Source organism: Diceros bicornis, chromosome X (assembly GCF_020826845.1).
Source record: "Diceros bicornis minor isolate mBicDic1 chromosome X, mDicBic1.mat.cur, whole genome shotgun sequence".
Lineage (NCBI taxonomy): Eukaryota > Metazoa > Chordata > Mammalia > Perissodactyla > Rhinocerotidae > Diceros > Diceros bicornis.
In genome coordinates, this window is record NC_080781.1 from 76573498 (window position 1) to 76591314 (window position 17817).

General features: G+C 38.7%; 1 protein-coding gene across 5 annotated transcripts in view; it reads right to left on the reverse strand.

The window, feature by feature from the left end:
- Window positions 1-8940, reverse strand: part of RPS6KA6 (ribosomal protein S6 kinase A6) — a 154946-nt gene extending 146006 nt beyond the window's left edge. For 3 of the 5 annotated variants that reach the window (XM_058536261.1, XM_058536260.1, XM_058536258.1), the window contains exon 1: window positions 8386-8746. In XM_058536261.1, the coding sequence (XP_058392244.1) occupies window positions 8386-8463 (78 nt within the window). In that variant the 5' untranslated portion in view covers window positions 8464-8746. Of the gene's footprint in view, window positions 1-6638; window positions 6720-8385; window positions 8747-8829 lie in introns of those variants that run through there. The other 2 variants (XM_058536259.1, XM_058536262.1) reach the window with 2 other exon arrangements.
- Between the last annotated feature and the right edge of the window lie 8877 nt (window positions 8941-17817).

Genomic DNA, 17817 nt, shown 5'->3' on the forward strand with positions numbered 1-17817 from the left:
GGGAAGGAAAAAAAAGAGGAATATCGGCAACATATGTTAGCTCAGGGCGAATCTTTAAAAAAAAAAAATACTGAAAGATAAAAACTGTCAGCCAAGAATACTCTATCCAGGAAAGTTATCTTTCAGATATGAAAGAGAAGTAAAGACTTCCCCAGACAAACAAAAGCTGAGGGAGTTCACCGACACTAAACCTGCCCTATAAGAAATCATGAAAGGAGCCCTCTTACCTATAACAAAAAGGCAAAGGTATACAAAGCTTTGAGCAAGATGATAAATAGGCAGACAGAATCAGAAATTGCAAATCTGTATCAGAATAGGATAGCATACACTGAATTATAACAAAGGTAAGAGGGAAAGAAAGCATTAAAAATAACTGTAACCACTTCAATTTTGTAATGAACTCACGATACAAAAAGGGATAATATCTGACAATAAAAACATAGAGGGGGAAAAGGAAAAGGAGAGAACCGGCATAGGTAAATGAAGATAAGAGGCTATCAGCAGAAAAAGGACTATCTTATCTGTAAGACGTTTTATACAAACACATGGTAACCACAAAACAAAAACTCAGAACAGAGTCACAAAACATAAAAAAAGAAGAAACTGAGAAACACATCACAGAAAACCATCAAACTGAAATTGAAGACAGAAATACAAGGAAAAAGAAACAATGGAAATATAGAATAACCAAAAAACAAAAGATAAAATGGCAGTATTAGGGGCCAGCCCAGTGGTGTAGTGGTTAAGTTCATGTGTTCCACTTTGGTGGCCTAGGGTTCACCAGTTCGGATCCTGGGCATGGACCCACTCACTGCTCATCAAGCCATGCTGAGGCAGCATCCCACACAGAAGAACTAGAAGGATCTACAACTAGGATATACTATGTACTGGGGCTTTGGGGAGAAAGATTGGCAACAAATGTTAGCTCAGGGTCAATCTTCCTCAAAAAAAAAGCACCTCAAAAAAATAAATTACTTAAAAAAATGGCAGTATTAAGTCTTCAAATATCAATAATCATCCTAAAAGGAAATGGATTGAATTCAACAATCAAAAGACACGGAGTAGCTGGATGGATTAAAAAATAAGACCAACAATATGCTGCCTCCAGGAAACACATCTCAGCTCTAAAGACAAACAAGAGGCTCAGAGTGAAGGGATGGAAGATGGATACTCCAAGCAAATGGCAACCAAAAGAAAGCAGGTGTAGCCATACTTCTATCAGGCAAAATAGACTTCAAGCCAAAAAAGATAACAAGAGATAAAGATGGACATGATATAATGATAAAAGGGACAATCCATCAAACAGACATAACATTTATCAATATATATGCACCTAACAGAGGAGCACCAAAGCATATAAAGCAATTACTAACAGAACTAAAGGAGAAATTGACAGCAACACATTAATAGTAGGGGACTTGAACATCCCACTTACGTCAACGGTTAGACCATCTAGACAGAAAGCCAACAAGGAAACGTTGGCCTTAAACGAAACATTAGACCAGATGAACTTAATAGATATATATAGAGCACTCCATCCAAAAGCAGCAGAATACACATTCTTCTCAAGTGCACATGAAACACTCTCAAAGACAGACCATATGCTGAGAAACAAAACAAGTCTCAATAAATTTGAAAAGACTGAAATCATATCAAACATTCTTTCTAACCACAATGGTATGAAACTAGAAATCAACTACAAGAAGAAAGCTGGAAAAGTCTCAAATAGGTGGCGACTGAACAACTACTGGATCAATGAAGAAATAAAAGGAGAAATCAAAAAATACCTGGAAACAAATGAAAATGAAAACAAGACATACCAAAATCTACGGGTTGCAGTAAAAGTGGTACTAAGAGGGAAGTTTACAGCAATATAAGCCTACCTCAAGGAACAAGAAAAATCTCAAAACAGTCTAACATTACACCTAAAGGAACTAGAAAACTAAGAACAAATGAAGCCCAAAATCAGTGGAAGGAAGGAAATAATACAAATCAGAGCACACATAAATGAAATAAAGACTAACAAGACAATAGACTAAAAATATCAATGAAATTAAGAGCTGGTTCTTTGAGAAGATAAAATTGACACACCCTTAGCCAGACTCACTAAGAAAAAAAGAGAGAAGGCTGAAATAAAATTAGAAATGAAAGAGGAGAAATTACAATGGATACCACAGAAATACAAAGGATTATAAGAGAATACTATGAAAAGGTACATGCCAAGAAATCAGATAACCTAGAAGAAATGGATAAATTCCTAGAATCATACAACCTTCCAAAACTGAATCAAGAAGAAATAGAGAATCTGAATAGACCCATTACTTGTAAAGAGATTGAAACATTAATCAAAAACCTTCCCAAAAACAAAAGTCCAGGACCAGACAACTTCTCTGTTGAATTCTATCAAACACTCAAAGAAGATCTGATACCTATCCTTCTCAAACTCTTCCAAAAAACTGAGGAGGGGACACTTCCTAACTCATTTTACAAGGGCAACATCACCCTGATACCAAAATCAAATGAGGATGACACATCCACACACACAAAAATTACAGGCCAATATCATTGATGAATATAGATGCAAAAATCCTCAACAAAATATTAGCAAATTGAATACATTAAAAGGATCATACACCATGATCAAGTGGGATTTATTCCAGAGATGCAAGGATAGTTCAACATCCACAAATCAATCAACGTTATACAACACATTAACAAAATGAGGAATAAAAAACACATGATTGTCTCAATAGATGCAGAGAAAGCATTTGACAAGATTCAGCATCCATTTATGATAAAAATTTCAATAAAATGGGTACAGAATAAAAATACCTCAACATAATAAAGGTCATATGTAACAAATCCACAGCTAACTTCATACTCAATGGTGAAAATCTGAAAGCTATCCCCGTAAGAACAGGAACAAGACAAGGACGCCCACTCTTGCCCTTTTATTCAACATAGTATTAGAAGACCTAGCCAGAGAAATTAGGCAAAAAAAAAGAAATAAAAAGCATCCAAATTGGAAAGGAAGAAGTAAAACTGTCTCTATTTGCAGATGACATGATTTTATATATATATAACCCTAAAGAAACCACCAAAAAAACTACTAGAAATAACTCATGAGCACAGCCAAGTTGCAGGCTACAAAATCAACATTCAAATATAAGTTGCGTTTTTATACACTTACAACTGGCAGAAAGAGAAATCAAGAATATAATCCCACTTTTAATCGCAAAAATAAAGAATAAAATACCTAGGAATAAACTCATCAAGGTGAAACACCCATACACTGAAAACTATAAGACACTGTTGAAAGAAATCGAACAAGAGACAAAGAAATGGAAAGATATTCCATGCTCATAGATTGGAAGAATTAACATAGTTAAAATGTCCATATTACCTAAAGCAATCTACAGAGTCAATGCAATCCCTATCTAAATCCCAATGACATTTTTCATGGAAATAGAACAAAGAATCCTAAAATTTATATAGAATAACAAAAGACTCTGTATACCCAAAGCAATCCTGAGAAAAAAGAACAAAGCTGGAGGTATCACACTCCCTGATTTCAAAATACATTACAAAGCTACAGTAATCAAAACAGTACAGTACTGGCAGAAAAACAGAGACACAGATCAATGGAACAGAACTGAAAGCCCAGAAATAAACCCACACATTTATGGACTGCTAATTTTTGACAAAGGAGCCAAGAACATACAATGCAAAAAGGAAAGTCTCTTCAATAAGTGGTGCTGGGAAAACTGGACAGCCACATGCAAAAGAATGAAAGTAGACCACTACCTTACACCATACACAAAAGTTAACTCAAAATGGATTAAAGACTTGAATGTAGGACCTGAAACCATAAAGAAAACATAGGCAGTATGCTCTTTGACATTTGTTTTAGCAGTATCTTTTTGCATATCATGTCTCCTCAGGCAAGGGAAACAAAAGAAAAAATAAACAAATGGGACTACATCAAACTAAAAAGCTTATGCACAGCAAAGGAAACCATCAACAAAATGAAAAGACAACCTACTGATTGAGAGAAGATATTTCCAAACCATATATCTGATAAGGGGTTAATATCCAAAATACATAAAGAACTCATACAACTCAACAACAAAAAAACAAACAATCCGATTAGGAAACGGGCAGAGGATCTGAACATTTTTTCAAAGAAGACACACAGATGGCTAACAGGCGCAAGAAAAGATGTCCAACATCACTAATTATTAGGGAAATGTAATCAAAACCACAATGAGATATTACCTCACACCCATCACAATGGCTATTATTAAAAAGACAAGAAATGACAATTGTTGGAGAAAATGTGGAGAAAAGGGAACCCTCATACACTGCCAGTGGGAATGTAAATTGGTATAGCCACTGTGGAAAACAGTTTGGCGAGTCCTCAAAAAATTAAAAATAGATCTACTATATGATCCAACTATTCCACTACTGGGTATTTATCCAAAGCACACAAAAACCCTAATAAGAAATGATGAAATCCAGGCATTTGTGACAACATGGATGGACATTGAGGGTATAATGCAAAGTGAAATAAGTCAGAGGGAGAAGGTCAAACACCGTATGATTTCATTCATTAAGTAGTAGATAATAACAACAATAAACAAACACATAGGGACAGAGACTGGATTGGTGGTTACCAGAGGGGAAGAGGGGAGGGAGGAGGGCAAAAGGGATAATTCGGCACATGTGTGTGGTGATGGGTTGTAATTAGTATTTGGGTGGTGAACATGATGTAATCTATGCAGAAATAGAAGTATAATGATGTACACCTGAAATTTTTACAATGTTATAAACCAATGTTACTGCAATAAACAAAAAATTAAAAAAAAAAAAGAAAGAAAAGATACATGCACCCCTATGTTCACTGCAGCATTATTCACAACAGCAAAACTTGGAAACAACCTAAGTGCCCATCGACAGATGAAGAGAGAAAGAAGATGTGTTGTGTGTGTGTGTGTGTATATATATATACACACACACACACACACCACATATAATGAAATACTACTCAGCCATAAAAAAGATGAAATCTTGCCATTTGTGACAACATAAATGGGCTTTGAGGGTATTATATTAAGTGAAATAAGTCACACGGAGACAGTCAAACACCATATGATTTCACTCATATGTGGAAGATAAACACAAAGATATAGAGAACAGACTGGTGGTTACGAGAGGGAAAGGGGGTGGAGGGAGTGCAAAAGGGCTAAAAGGGCACATTTGTATGGTGACAGATGGCAACTAGACTCTTGATGGGGAATAGGATGTAGCCTACACAGACGGTGAAATACAATGATGTATACCTGAAATTTATACAATGTTATAAATCAATGTTACCTAAATAAAAAAAAATTAACTTTCTTAAACAAAAGCAGTATTGCTAAAGAAATAATATAAAAGTACCAATTATAATATGATGATATGATATATGATATAATATGCAATGTGGCAACTCTATAATCAACTCTTCCATCAGGAAGCAAGCACTCTCACTAAAAAACAAACTAACAAAAACTAAGTGCGTGAAGTATAATGTACATGGTGCTAACTCATGAAAAGTTCACTTCACTAAACAGGCTGTTCTTTACGACTCTTGCCCAGGAATGATCAATACCCATCACACCTCAAGTAACACTTCTTCCCTGATCCTGAGAGCATCCAAGCAAGAGCTAATATTGTAGCTGCCTGAGGGGTGACGCCCTTTGAAGTCCCTATTCCCAGTAGACCTAATTGAGACAATCCCTGCAAGAGCTCTCAGAATCAAAGCTTCTTGCTTATCCTATTTCCCCTCTCCCAAGAATCCTCTTCCCAGGAGCCAACAGGATCTATATTTCCCTTTTTCAGGTCCATTCTCCACCTCTCACTGGAACCAAGCTACTTCTTATTTGAAACCTCTGACCCATTTTCCCATAGGTCAATTTTACAAACAGTGCTTAGGCTCTTCATCATTATACCTTGCTATTGTGCGCTGGTCTAAAAATGTAATTACCTTAATAACTTTTTCCTGTGAGAAAACACATTAAGGGTCTCAACCAACCAATTCTCATACTTCTGAATGATAATTCAAAGGTTAACAACTGCCCATGAAACAAGACAGGTAAAAGATATTGAACAAGACTCTGTAATATATAAGAGTATATATAATCTTTCATTTTACCAGGATTCAACACACACAGAAATGACAGAAATTATTTCTTTTGACATTAAAGTTAACAGATTCTTACTTACATTTTCTTTAAGGATTCCAACACATTTTCAAAAAATATATTCTATGATGAAAGCACGCCAGTCCTAAAAACTATCATGATTGAGGACTGCAAAGCCCATGCTCAAAGGTTAACATTTCTAAAGCCAACATCAACATACATGTAATTTGAATAAATATAAATTTAGGGAAGTAAAATGGTTTCCCTCTCATCAAAAGAATACCATTATAAACAAACAACAACAACAACAAACCTCTTCTAAGTACTAAGCAGATCTGTTCGGAGGTAGCATTTAGTTTTCACCCAGAATATTTTTCATTAAGTCACTTGCAGGGTTAAATCTAACCAATCATAACTGTTTTAGACAAGGCAGAAATACTATCTTCACCACATTACCTTCACCTTTCGTTTTACTTCACAGGGATTAACAATTTCCACTTGAGTATTTTTCCAAATTGCTGAGATAGAGAGACCCATTGTTAAATCTCTATAATACCTAAAACATACTGCAAACAATAAAAAAAAACCATATGTGGTAATTACAATTTAAAACATTTCTGCATTCAAAGCTAACAAAAATAATAAAATAGTAGGCATGCAAAAGGCTCCCCCAACCTCCCATCCCATCCTTATATCCAAGCATTTAACTGTTTTTATAAACCAGATGCCTGGGACTATAAGTCAATAGATTACATACATGAACAAAACAAAATTCCTCTCCTCTAAATTAGTCTTGCTAGAAAATTCTTGCAAGCGTGAAACATTCCTATGTTTCAAGAAGAAATGAACCCCTCGTCATTTATCCTGTTCTTAAGAAATGTAAATTATTAAAATGTATCTTGTCATTTCTCAGTTTACTAGTAAAATATTTCTTATAAGTAGAGAGGGTTCAACTTGAAACTTTCTGAATTTATTTCCACATTTCTTGTTAAATGTTATTTTAACCCCAGTTTAGTTGGAAATTTGAAAAGAAAAAAGAACGAGTTAAACACCAGTCCGAAGTGTATTTTTAAGGATAGAGCAAGTATTTGAAGACAAATTTGCACCTTGAGATGTCCAGGATTGTGAGTCCTACCTCAAAATATCCTACTGTGAATCAATTTGGCATTCAAGTATTTTTAGGAGGTCTGTAGTGGCCTCTACCGCAGTACTAGGCTGTCAATCAATTAAGTTATGAGGAAAGGATCCGACTTTCTATCCGAAAAGGCTCGTTTTTGTGTTTAAATGCTGCCCGCTTTTAACAACAAAAAAGCAACAATAAAAACAAAGTACCTGTGTACATCTAAGTTCTCACTGCACAGATGACCAAAGCCCAACCAGAATAGTTTTAGAAGTAAGAAGAGCAGGAAGAGAGGCAAACCAAAATATTTTGGTTGAACCTCGCTGTCTTACCAAAGATTCCTCTTATAACAGCTGGGGTTTACTTTTCGTCTTCTTTTAGGGACCAACGGGGCGGGGACAGCAGTTAGGGAAGGGAGAACCAGCAGGAGGAAGAGGGCGGTAGAATTGAGGGGACAGCAAAGGAAGCAAAACATCACCTGAATGTAGATAAAGAAATCTGGCCTCCAGTCAATCTCCACTTCGGTTGTTACAAAGAACCACAAGTCACAGAGAACCGAGAGAAAGCTAAGTAATTAAGGAGCACTCGTCCCTATGTGCAAATGTCCCCAGAGTTACTTAATCACCTTGGTGTGTTTTTGTTGTGCTTGGTTCCTAAAGCACCCGGGGTTCAACAGAGAGCTGGAGTCAGCAGCTGTCCCCTAAAGTGTTCCCAGAGAGCAAACGGGGCGCGGCTGAGAAAGAGGGACGCGCAGAGCTGGGCGCGGTACCTGGCGCGTCCCCCAGTCCCACTTCGGGTCGCAAAGTGAAGAAACTTAGTCACAACTCTGGCGTGGCCCCCGAGGCAGGCGCTCTGCCCGAGGCCGAGCCCGGGCTGCACTCACTCCCCACGCCCGAGCCCGCCGTCTCATCCTCGCCCGCTCCTGAGCGAAAGCGCAGTTGGGGAAGCTCGTGACTCGCCGCCCCGCAGCTTCAAGGGGGCTTGCCTGGGCACCCCACTCCCCAGCCCCATGCCCCTTCTCTCTCGGGCCCCCGGCCAGGGTCCTGAGGGAAGGAGGGGGGTGGCTCCAACCACCACACTAACCTCGCCGCTGCTCGCGCCGCCGCCGAACACCTCCATTTCCCGGTCCCAGGGCTCCTCCGGAGGAGCGAACGGTAGCATCGCCCCTTCAGGAGCACTCGAACAGGAGCTGCCAACCGCTGTGGCGGCCACGCATCCTGTCTTTTGAGCTTGCCTGCTGCCGCCGCCGCTGCCGCCAAGACCCCCAGCCCCGCCTTCAGCGACCGCTGCCCGTGCCGCGGGGTCCCTCAGAGGCTAGCAGCGGGGGGGGGGGTGCCGTCGCCGCAAGCTACTACTCCCCATAGAGAAGACAACTCCGTGCTGCCTCTCCGAAAGCTGCCGCTCGGCTCGTGCTCACCACTGCCGCCGCCGCGACTGTCGCTCGGCGGTGACTCTTCCTCCACCCCGCTTCCTCGGACCCCCTCCCCGCTCCCAGCTCTGTCAATATGGCGGCAGCGGCGGCGTTACCTGTGCGGCGCCTGGAACCCCCCACGGCGGCGGCACAGCGGCGTCACTCGAACGTCAATGGAGATTCCCCAGCCTGGGGTGGAGGGGGGGTGGGAAAGAGGGGTGGGGGTGGATGCGGGGGACGGCGTGGTGGGGGGTGGGAAAGAGGGAAGGGGGGGCGTGCTGGGTGGGGGAGGCGGGAGAAGAGTAGTAAAAGCCACTGCTAGCGCCTCGGTAAACCTGCCCACTCCACGGAGCATGCGCGGCGCTGTTCACACATGCTCAGCAGGCTCTCTCCAGTCTACGAAGCAGCCTTGCTAGCGGGAGGATACCCAAAAACGGTGCGGGGATTGGGGGAGCCTCCTGAGTGTTGCAGAAGTCAGCGTCAGGGGACGACTCCAGAAATATCTGCTTGCAAGGCTCACAAAAGCAGGTGTCCTATACACCGATCCACGCCCATTTTGGTACTTAGTAAGGAATACTAGGGCGAGGATTTTAGTGCATTATACGTTAGCCTCCTAGAAGCCAGAGGCAGGAAGAAAATGCATTTAAAATAAATTAGTATACCTGCGCTCCCTAACTCCCCCTCCCCCGTCCCTCTCACTGGTGTTTCCGCTAGGTTGCCTTCATGCTGTTGACTACACACAGTGTTTCTAGTGTTCACACACACACATACGCCACTTATTGGACTCTACTTGTGGCAATGAAGTCAGAATGTACGAAGCTAACCTCACCCCTACTCCGCTCTGAGGATATTTGACCTGTAGTGACAGTAATTATCATTTTTCTGTCTTCTTCAAATTAAAACCTGTACTGTACAAATTAAAACCTGTGTCGCTACTTTAAGCGACACACCGTACTAGGCACTAGCGATATAACTGATATACAGTGTCATGCACGGGGGATGATCAAGATCCTTCTCATGGAAACACTTCAGAACCCAAAGTAAAAATGTTATTCCACCTTTGACGCTTCAAAGAGGCGGTAAAAAGCAACTGTAACAGCGACTAAGCCGACTAAGCTGGCTCAGTATCTTAAAGAGATTTCTAAGGGTAGACGTAAAACGCACAGCACCCCCTCCCCTCTACTACACCTAGGGCTGTTGTGTTGTGCTGGCGGAAAACACTGAACTATGCCCTCTATTTATTTCACCATCTGGCGCCCAGCACTAGCGAAGTAAAGCGGACCACGGAGGTTGGCAATGAACTGAAAACAAGGATCACTAATAGCGCCCTACCTACTCTGCTTAAAATCCCAGGGAGAAAGTGAGCTTTATGAACATGATTATATAAAAGTGAAAGCTTTGAAAGTAGTGGACGTATGGGGCTATAAACAGTGAAAACATGTGAGTGTGTGCACATGCGCCTAAACTCCTGTTTGGCCGAACTGACAGTGTTCTTAACTAAGGCCAACCCTTTTGAGCATTGGATCTCATCCCTTCTTGCCTACTCAAAGGCTTTGTTCTGCAATTCTCTCCCCTCTCTTTTGCATCTATTTTCCTCCCTCTACTGGGCCTTTCCCATTAGCAAAAAGCATCTGTTACTGACTTCAACTGGCTAGACCCCTCATTAGCATTTGATGCAGTTCATGACTCCCTCTTTCTTTAAACATTTTCTTCAAGTGGCCTCCCAAAAAACACAGTTCATTTTCCTCCCACATCGTTAAGCCGTTTCTTCTCAGTGTCCTTTGCTGGATCATCTTTTATCTTCCCAATCTCAAAAAGTTGGAACTTCAGGGTTAAGTCCTCAACCTCTATTTCCCCCACATCCTAGGTATTCCCATATCCCATCCAGTTCCATGGCTTTAAATCCCATCTGTATGCTGAGGACTCTCAAATTTTGTCTCCAACCACAAACTCTTGAAGTCAAGACTTGTACATGCAATTGCCTATTCTACTTGGATATCTAATAGGTATCTCAAACTTAATCTATTCAAAACTGAATTATTTTTTTTACTTTTTAAAAATCAGCTTTATTGAGATATAATGTACATATGAGCAAATTCACCAATTTTAAGTGTCCAATTCCCTCAGTTTTAACAAATGTACAGTCATGTAACCACGACCCCAGTCATGATATAGAACATTTACATCATCCCAACAAGTTCCTCATGCCCCTCTGAAGTGAATCCATGCCCCTCATCCCCAATCCCCAGCTCCAGGCAACCACTGATTTGTTTTACATCACTATACAAAACTGATTCTTGATTTGACCCCAACCAACCTGCTCCTTGCCTAGTCTTCTCCAGGGCAGTTAGTGACTTCCACAATCCACCTAGTTTGCTGCTCAAAGATCACTTCAGAGTCCTTCTATGACTATCCTTTCTAAAACACAATCTCCGTAATTCTCTAGCCTCACCCTGCTTTTTCTTCATAACACCAATCAACATGTGATATATATTTGTTTATTTATTCCTCCCAGTACCTACCATAATGCTTGGAACATAATGAGGCTCAGTAAATATTTTCTGAATGAATAAATTCATCCTTTGCTATTGTTTTGTGCTTTTGATAAATACACCACATCACCTATATTAAGAAGCTACCTCACTATGAATGCATTCCTTTGCTTTTATGTAAAATTTAACTTTCATATATGTTCGTACATTCAACATTCCCCTTAGCATATAAACATGCATACATCTCTCTCATTTAAAAAAAAAAATCAAAACCCCTTCCTCAATTCAGTGGTTTTAGTAGACTCCTGTTTCTCAAATCTTTCAATCAGTTAACGAGTCCTTTTACTTCTATCTCAAGTATTTTTGAAATGTCTGGTCCATCCCCATTGCCATTACCTCAGTTCACCTTGTAGAATATTTCCTTGAACTAATGATACTAATGATTCCTCTTAACTGGTCTTTCTGACTCTAAATTTATACTGTCTCTCTCCACCCCATCCTCTTCACTGGCAGCCCAGTGATCAAAATTCTTCAATGATTCCCATCATCTCCAATAAAGTATCCAAACTCCTTAGCTTTGAATGTAAATGTTTTCACCATCTGTCCTCTGACTATCTTTCCAGCTTCATCTACCACCTCATATTCCAGTCAAATCTATGCACATGTTATTGTCTTTTCCCTATATCAGTCTTCCTAGACAACTTTTTCTTTTTTTTTGAGGACGATTGGCCCTGAGCTAACATCTGTTGCAAACCTTCCTCCTTTTTCTCCCCAAAGTCCCATTAGATAGTTGTACAACATAGTTGCACATCCTTCTAAGTTGCTGTAAGTGGGACGCTGCCTCAGCATGGCTTGATGAGCAGTGCATAGGTCTGCACCCAGAATCCAAACCGGCGAACCCCAGACCACTGAAGAGGAGCGTGCGAACTTAACTGCTAGGCCACCGGGACAGCCCCTAGACAACTTATTCTTAATAGCAACTAATATTAACAACTACTATTTATTGAGAGCCCACTATGCTGCAGGTACATGCTCTTCATGAATTCATTTAGCCCTCATAACAATTTGTAAAAATTTATGTTATCTGTATTTTACAGATGAGGAAGCTGAGCCTGGAAAAGATTCAGTGATTTTTCCTAAGAACTCACAGATATTAAATGGAAAATCTAGAATTAAAACCAGGTCTGCCTGATGTCAAACGTTCTAGCCCACTCTGATGCTCTGTGAAGCCTCTCTGAACTTACCTTCCCCTCTCCATACCCTCCTTCCACTCATTCCTGGGGAAAATTAGTCACCCAGTCCTGTGTACTTCCATAACATCTTTTCCATATATTTATTTCAGCACTTCTTTGTCTTTCTTTACCAGCAACCTTTGAGCTTTTTGATGTTAGTGAATTAAACTCTGCATTCACATCATATGGCTGGTGCTCAGTAAACATGATAAATATGTTGTATGGACGAACAACACTTCTCTACTCTAGCCAGACACTGTTAAAGCTGTGGGCTGATATAAAAATGTATGTCAGTACTTAACTCTGTGGAGTTTAATGCTTACTTGTTCTGTGTTGACTCCCTATGTCAAAGACATATTGTCTGACTTTATAAGTTACTAGTAACCAGGGTCTATTAGATCTAATTTCTACTAGCCCAGAAGGCTGTTGGATTGTTGGTAAAAAACATGATGGGGCTGGCCTCATGGCCTAGTGGTTAAGTTCAGCATGCTCTGGTTTGGTGGCCCAGGTTCATTCCCAGGTGTGAACCTACACCACTCATCAGTGGCCATGCTGTGGTGGCGACCCACATACAAAATAGAGGAAGATTAGCACAGATCTTAGCTCAGGGCAAATCTTCCTTGGCTAAAAAAAAGAACATGATGACTTTAAGCACAAAGGCAGGTATTGAGGAAGACTCAAATTTCTCAGTCTTCTGCAAAGTATACACAACAGAGATTGTTGCTTTCTTTTCACTCTTCAGAATATTTTTAGCCTGAAATTTTCTATATGCCTATGTATCTCTGGATTTCCAATTATTGTAGCATAGCATTAAAAATTTACACAATATTTGGGAATATTTTGGTGGTTCTGGAACTGGGATATACTATATCTAATTTCTAAATAGTAATTGTTCATCATAAAAGATGATGAGATGGGCTCCACCACCATTAGAGCATGTGTTCTGAGTATTTCCAGGACTAGGGAAAGGGTATATTTAAACCTCCGCACTGACTTCTTTAGCTGGTGACAAATAGCACACACTGGACAACCAGGGTCATGGGTGAAAGTGAGTGGCCATGTAATTTAACTAAAAAAAGCTAACTGACCCATGTGGAGATAAAAACCAACTCATTATTGGTCCCACTAAGGGCGTGTGAAATATGAACCTAGGGCTTTTGATAAGCAGACCACAGACCACCCAGAGATCCTACAAATTGACCTTTAAACAAATTGATGTTTTAAGAAGATATTAACCAGAGTTCTACTTCAGCCTAGGATGTAAAAAGATGGAAAGTGCATCACTTCTACTCTAACAACAACAAAAAAAAGGCAAATAAGTAACAAAATCACAACATTTCTTGAGCCCATCAGAGAGCTGAGGTCACAGGTCAACAGAGTAGCCTAAAATCCAAAGATAAGTCTTCTAAGGAGAGACAGAATGCAAGCATTGATTCACCTATAGCAGAACACAGGGGTAAGAGACATAAGGTGCCATAAAGCAGTAAGGAGAATTGAGTTTAAATTTTTAATGAATTTCTAAAGGCCAAATGTGGAGTAGCATGAGATTATAGAACTTCTTGGAGCTGCAGAGGCAAGGGAAGTTGGTAACCATTCTCAGGCTGTTCTCCACAGACTTACATTTGGTGATCACAAGAAAGATGGGTAGCAGGGCAGAACACCAGATAAAGCGTCCCTGAACATTGAAGGTCTGCAAGAGGGGGACAGCCACTGTTGCAGGAAAGGCAAAAGTTCTGCCACCAAATGCTGGGTGGTGGGGGAAGTTGGGGGCAGCACATGTTGTTGCCCCACAAGAAACATGTGAACGCCCACTGTTTCTGAAGAAGGGTAAAAGAAAAAAAATCCCTCTATTCCTTAGGACAGGAGCAGAAAGCTGTCCTAGACCCAGATAATTTGAGCCTTTCTACTGATGGGAAGGAGCAGAAAACTCTTTCCCTCAAAAGCCCACCAAAGATACAAGGCAAAAATTGGCTGCCATACGGAGGAGAGGTAATATCACTGAGGAAACTCCACTCTGGAAAACCAGAGACATAGGCCTAAGACTGATGCTAAACCAGGACAACAGAAAAACCTCCTTGTCCCACCACCATACTAGCATGTACCAAATAACAAGCAACAGCAGATTACTTGAATATGGATCATATTATAAAACAAAAAACTGTAAAACTTTTAGAAGAAAACATATGAAAAATCTTTGTTACTTAGGGTCACAAGTCTTAGGTGAAGAGTTCTTAAGTAAGACACCAAAGCCATGATCCATAGAAGAACAAAATGATAAATGAGACCTCATCAAAATTAAAAGATTTTGTCCCGCAGAAGATCCTATTAAGAGCATGAAAACATAAACCACAATCTTGGAAGAAGATCTGCAAATCACATATCTGACAGAGGACTTGCATCCAGAATATGTAAAGAATTCTATAAACTCAACAGAAAAAAAAAAAGAATCCAATAAAAAAATAGGAAAAATACAGGAACAAACACTCCACCAAACAGGACATATGTGCCAATAAACACATGAAAAGATATTCAACATTGACAACACCAAATGCTGGCAAGGATGTAGAGCAACAGGAACTTTCATTCAATGCTGATGGGAATGCAAAATGGTACAGCCACTTTGGAAGACAGTTTGGTGGTTCCTTACAAAACTAAACATAATCTTAACATACAATCCAGAAATTGTGCTCCTTGGTTTTTACCCAAAGGAATTGAAAACATGTCCACACAAAAACATACACATGGATGTTTATAGCAGCTTTATTAATAATTGCCAAAACTTTGAAGCAACCAAGATGTCCTTCAGTAAGTGAATGGATACATAAACTGTGGTACATCTAGACAATGTAATATTGTTCAATGCTAAAAAGAAATGAGCTATCAAGCCATGAAAAAATATGGAAGAACTTTAAAGATATATTACTAAGTGAAAGAAGCCAATCTGAAAAGGTTATGTCCTATATGATTCCAATTATATAACATTCTGGAACAGGCAAATGTAAAAGATGCAGTAAAAAGAGCAATGATCATCGGGGGTTAGCGAGGAGGGAAGGATGAACAGATGGAGCACAGAGGACTTTTAGGGCAATGAAACTATTCTGTGTGATACTGTAATGGTGGATACAGGCCATTATATGTTTGTCAAAACCCATAGAATGTACAACACCAAGAGTAAACCCTAATATAAACTATGGGCTTTGGTGATGATATTTTAATGTAAGTCCATCAATTACAACAAATGTGCACTCTGGTGTAGGATGTTGATAGTGGGGGAGGCTGTGCATATATATGGGCAGTGGTATATGAGAAATCTTTGTGTCTTCCTCCCAATTTTGTTGTGAACCTAAAATTTTTCTTTAAAAAGTATATTTAAAAAAATAAGATAAACATTGCTGTGATATGAATGTTTTTGTCCCCTCAAAATTAGATTAGTACTTAGAAACTGATAGCATTAAATGCCTATATTAGAAAAGAAGAAATGTCTCAAATCAATAACCTAAAATTCTATCTTAAGAAAATAGTAAAAGAAGAGCAAATTAAACTCAAAGCAAGCAGAAGGAAGGAAATAATAAAAAATAAGACTGGAAATCAATAAATTTAAGACAAAAAACAATAAAGAAAATCAATAAAACCAAAATCTGATGCTTCTTGAAAAGATGAATCAAATTGCTAAACCACTATCTGCGCCAATCAAGAAAAAAGAGAGAAGGCACAAATTACAGGTATCAAAAATGAAACAGGGAATATCACTACAAATTTTACATATATGAAAAGGATATTAAAAACAACTTTATGACCATAAATCCAATAACTTAGATAAAATGGACCAATTTCTTAAAAGAAACAAACAACAAAAGCTCGCTCAAGACTAAATAAATATTCAATGGAATATTATTCAGCCAAAAAAGGAATGAAGTACTGGCACATGCTACAATATGGATGAACCTTGAAAACATTATGCTAAATGAAAGAAGCCAAGCACAAAAGACCACATATCGTATGATTCCATTTATATAAAATGTCCAGAATAGGAAAATCCATAAAGATAGAAAGTAGATTAGTATTTCCAGGGGCTCAGAGGAGGGGGAAATGAGGAGTGACTACTAACGGGTACTGGGTTTCTTTTTGGGGTGAAGAAAATGTTGTGGAATTATATAGTGGTGATGGTGATACAATCTCGTAAATATACTAAATTCTACACTTCAAAAGGGTGAATTTTATAGTATGTGAGTTATATCTCAATAACAATAATAAATAGATAGCATGAATAGTCCTATATCTATTAAAAATTGAATTCATAGTTAAAAACATTCCAACGAAGAAAATTCAGGCCCAGATAGCTTGACTGGTGAATTCTAACTAATATTTAATTAATAAATAATACCAATTCTACATAAGCTCTTCCAGAAAATAAAAAGAGGGAACACTTTCCAAGTTATTTATAATTCCAATATTAGCAATACCAAAAAAAAGATGAAGAAATTACAAGAAAAGAAAAATACAGACCTATAGTTCAGGAATATAGATGCAAATATCATCACCAAAATATAAGCAATGTCCACAAATAGATAAAAAAAGAAAATGCATTATGACCAAGAGAGATTTCTCAAGAGAATTAAAAGGTTAGTCCAACATTGGAAAAACAATCAATGTAATTCACTATATTAAGAAACTAAAGAAGAAAAAAATATGATTGTTTCAATAGATGCAGAAAAAGCATTTGACAAAATATAACATCCATTCATGATAAAAACTCTCAGCAAATTAGGAACAGACAAAACTTCCTCAACTTGAATAAGGACATCCACGAAAAAACATGCAGTTAACATCTTACTTTATGATAAAATACTGAATGCTTTCCCCTTAAGATCAGGAACAAGAAAGTCCATTCTCACAACTGCTACTTGACCTTGCACTGGAAGTTCCAGCCAGTGCAATATGGGATAAAAAATAATTGAAAGGCATACAGATTGGAAAGGAAAAAAAATAAAACTCTCTATTTGTAGGAAACATGAGTTTCTACATAGAAAAACCAAAGATATATACTAAAAATCTACTAGAACTAATATGTCAGTTTAGCAAGGTCATAGGCTATAAGATCAATATGCGAAAATCTTTTTTTAAGTCTATATACTACCAACAAACAATTGGAAATTAATATTAAATAAACTGTACCATTTATAATAGCATGAAAGAACATCAAATACTTAAATATAAATCTTACAAAATATGTGCAGGCTTTGTATGACGAAACTACTACAAAATGCTGATGAAAGAAATCAAAGAAAACCTATATAAATGAAGAGATGTACTGCATTCATGGATCCCAATTCAGACTCAATATTATTAAAATGTTAACTCTCTCCAACATGATCTATAG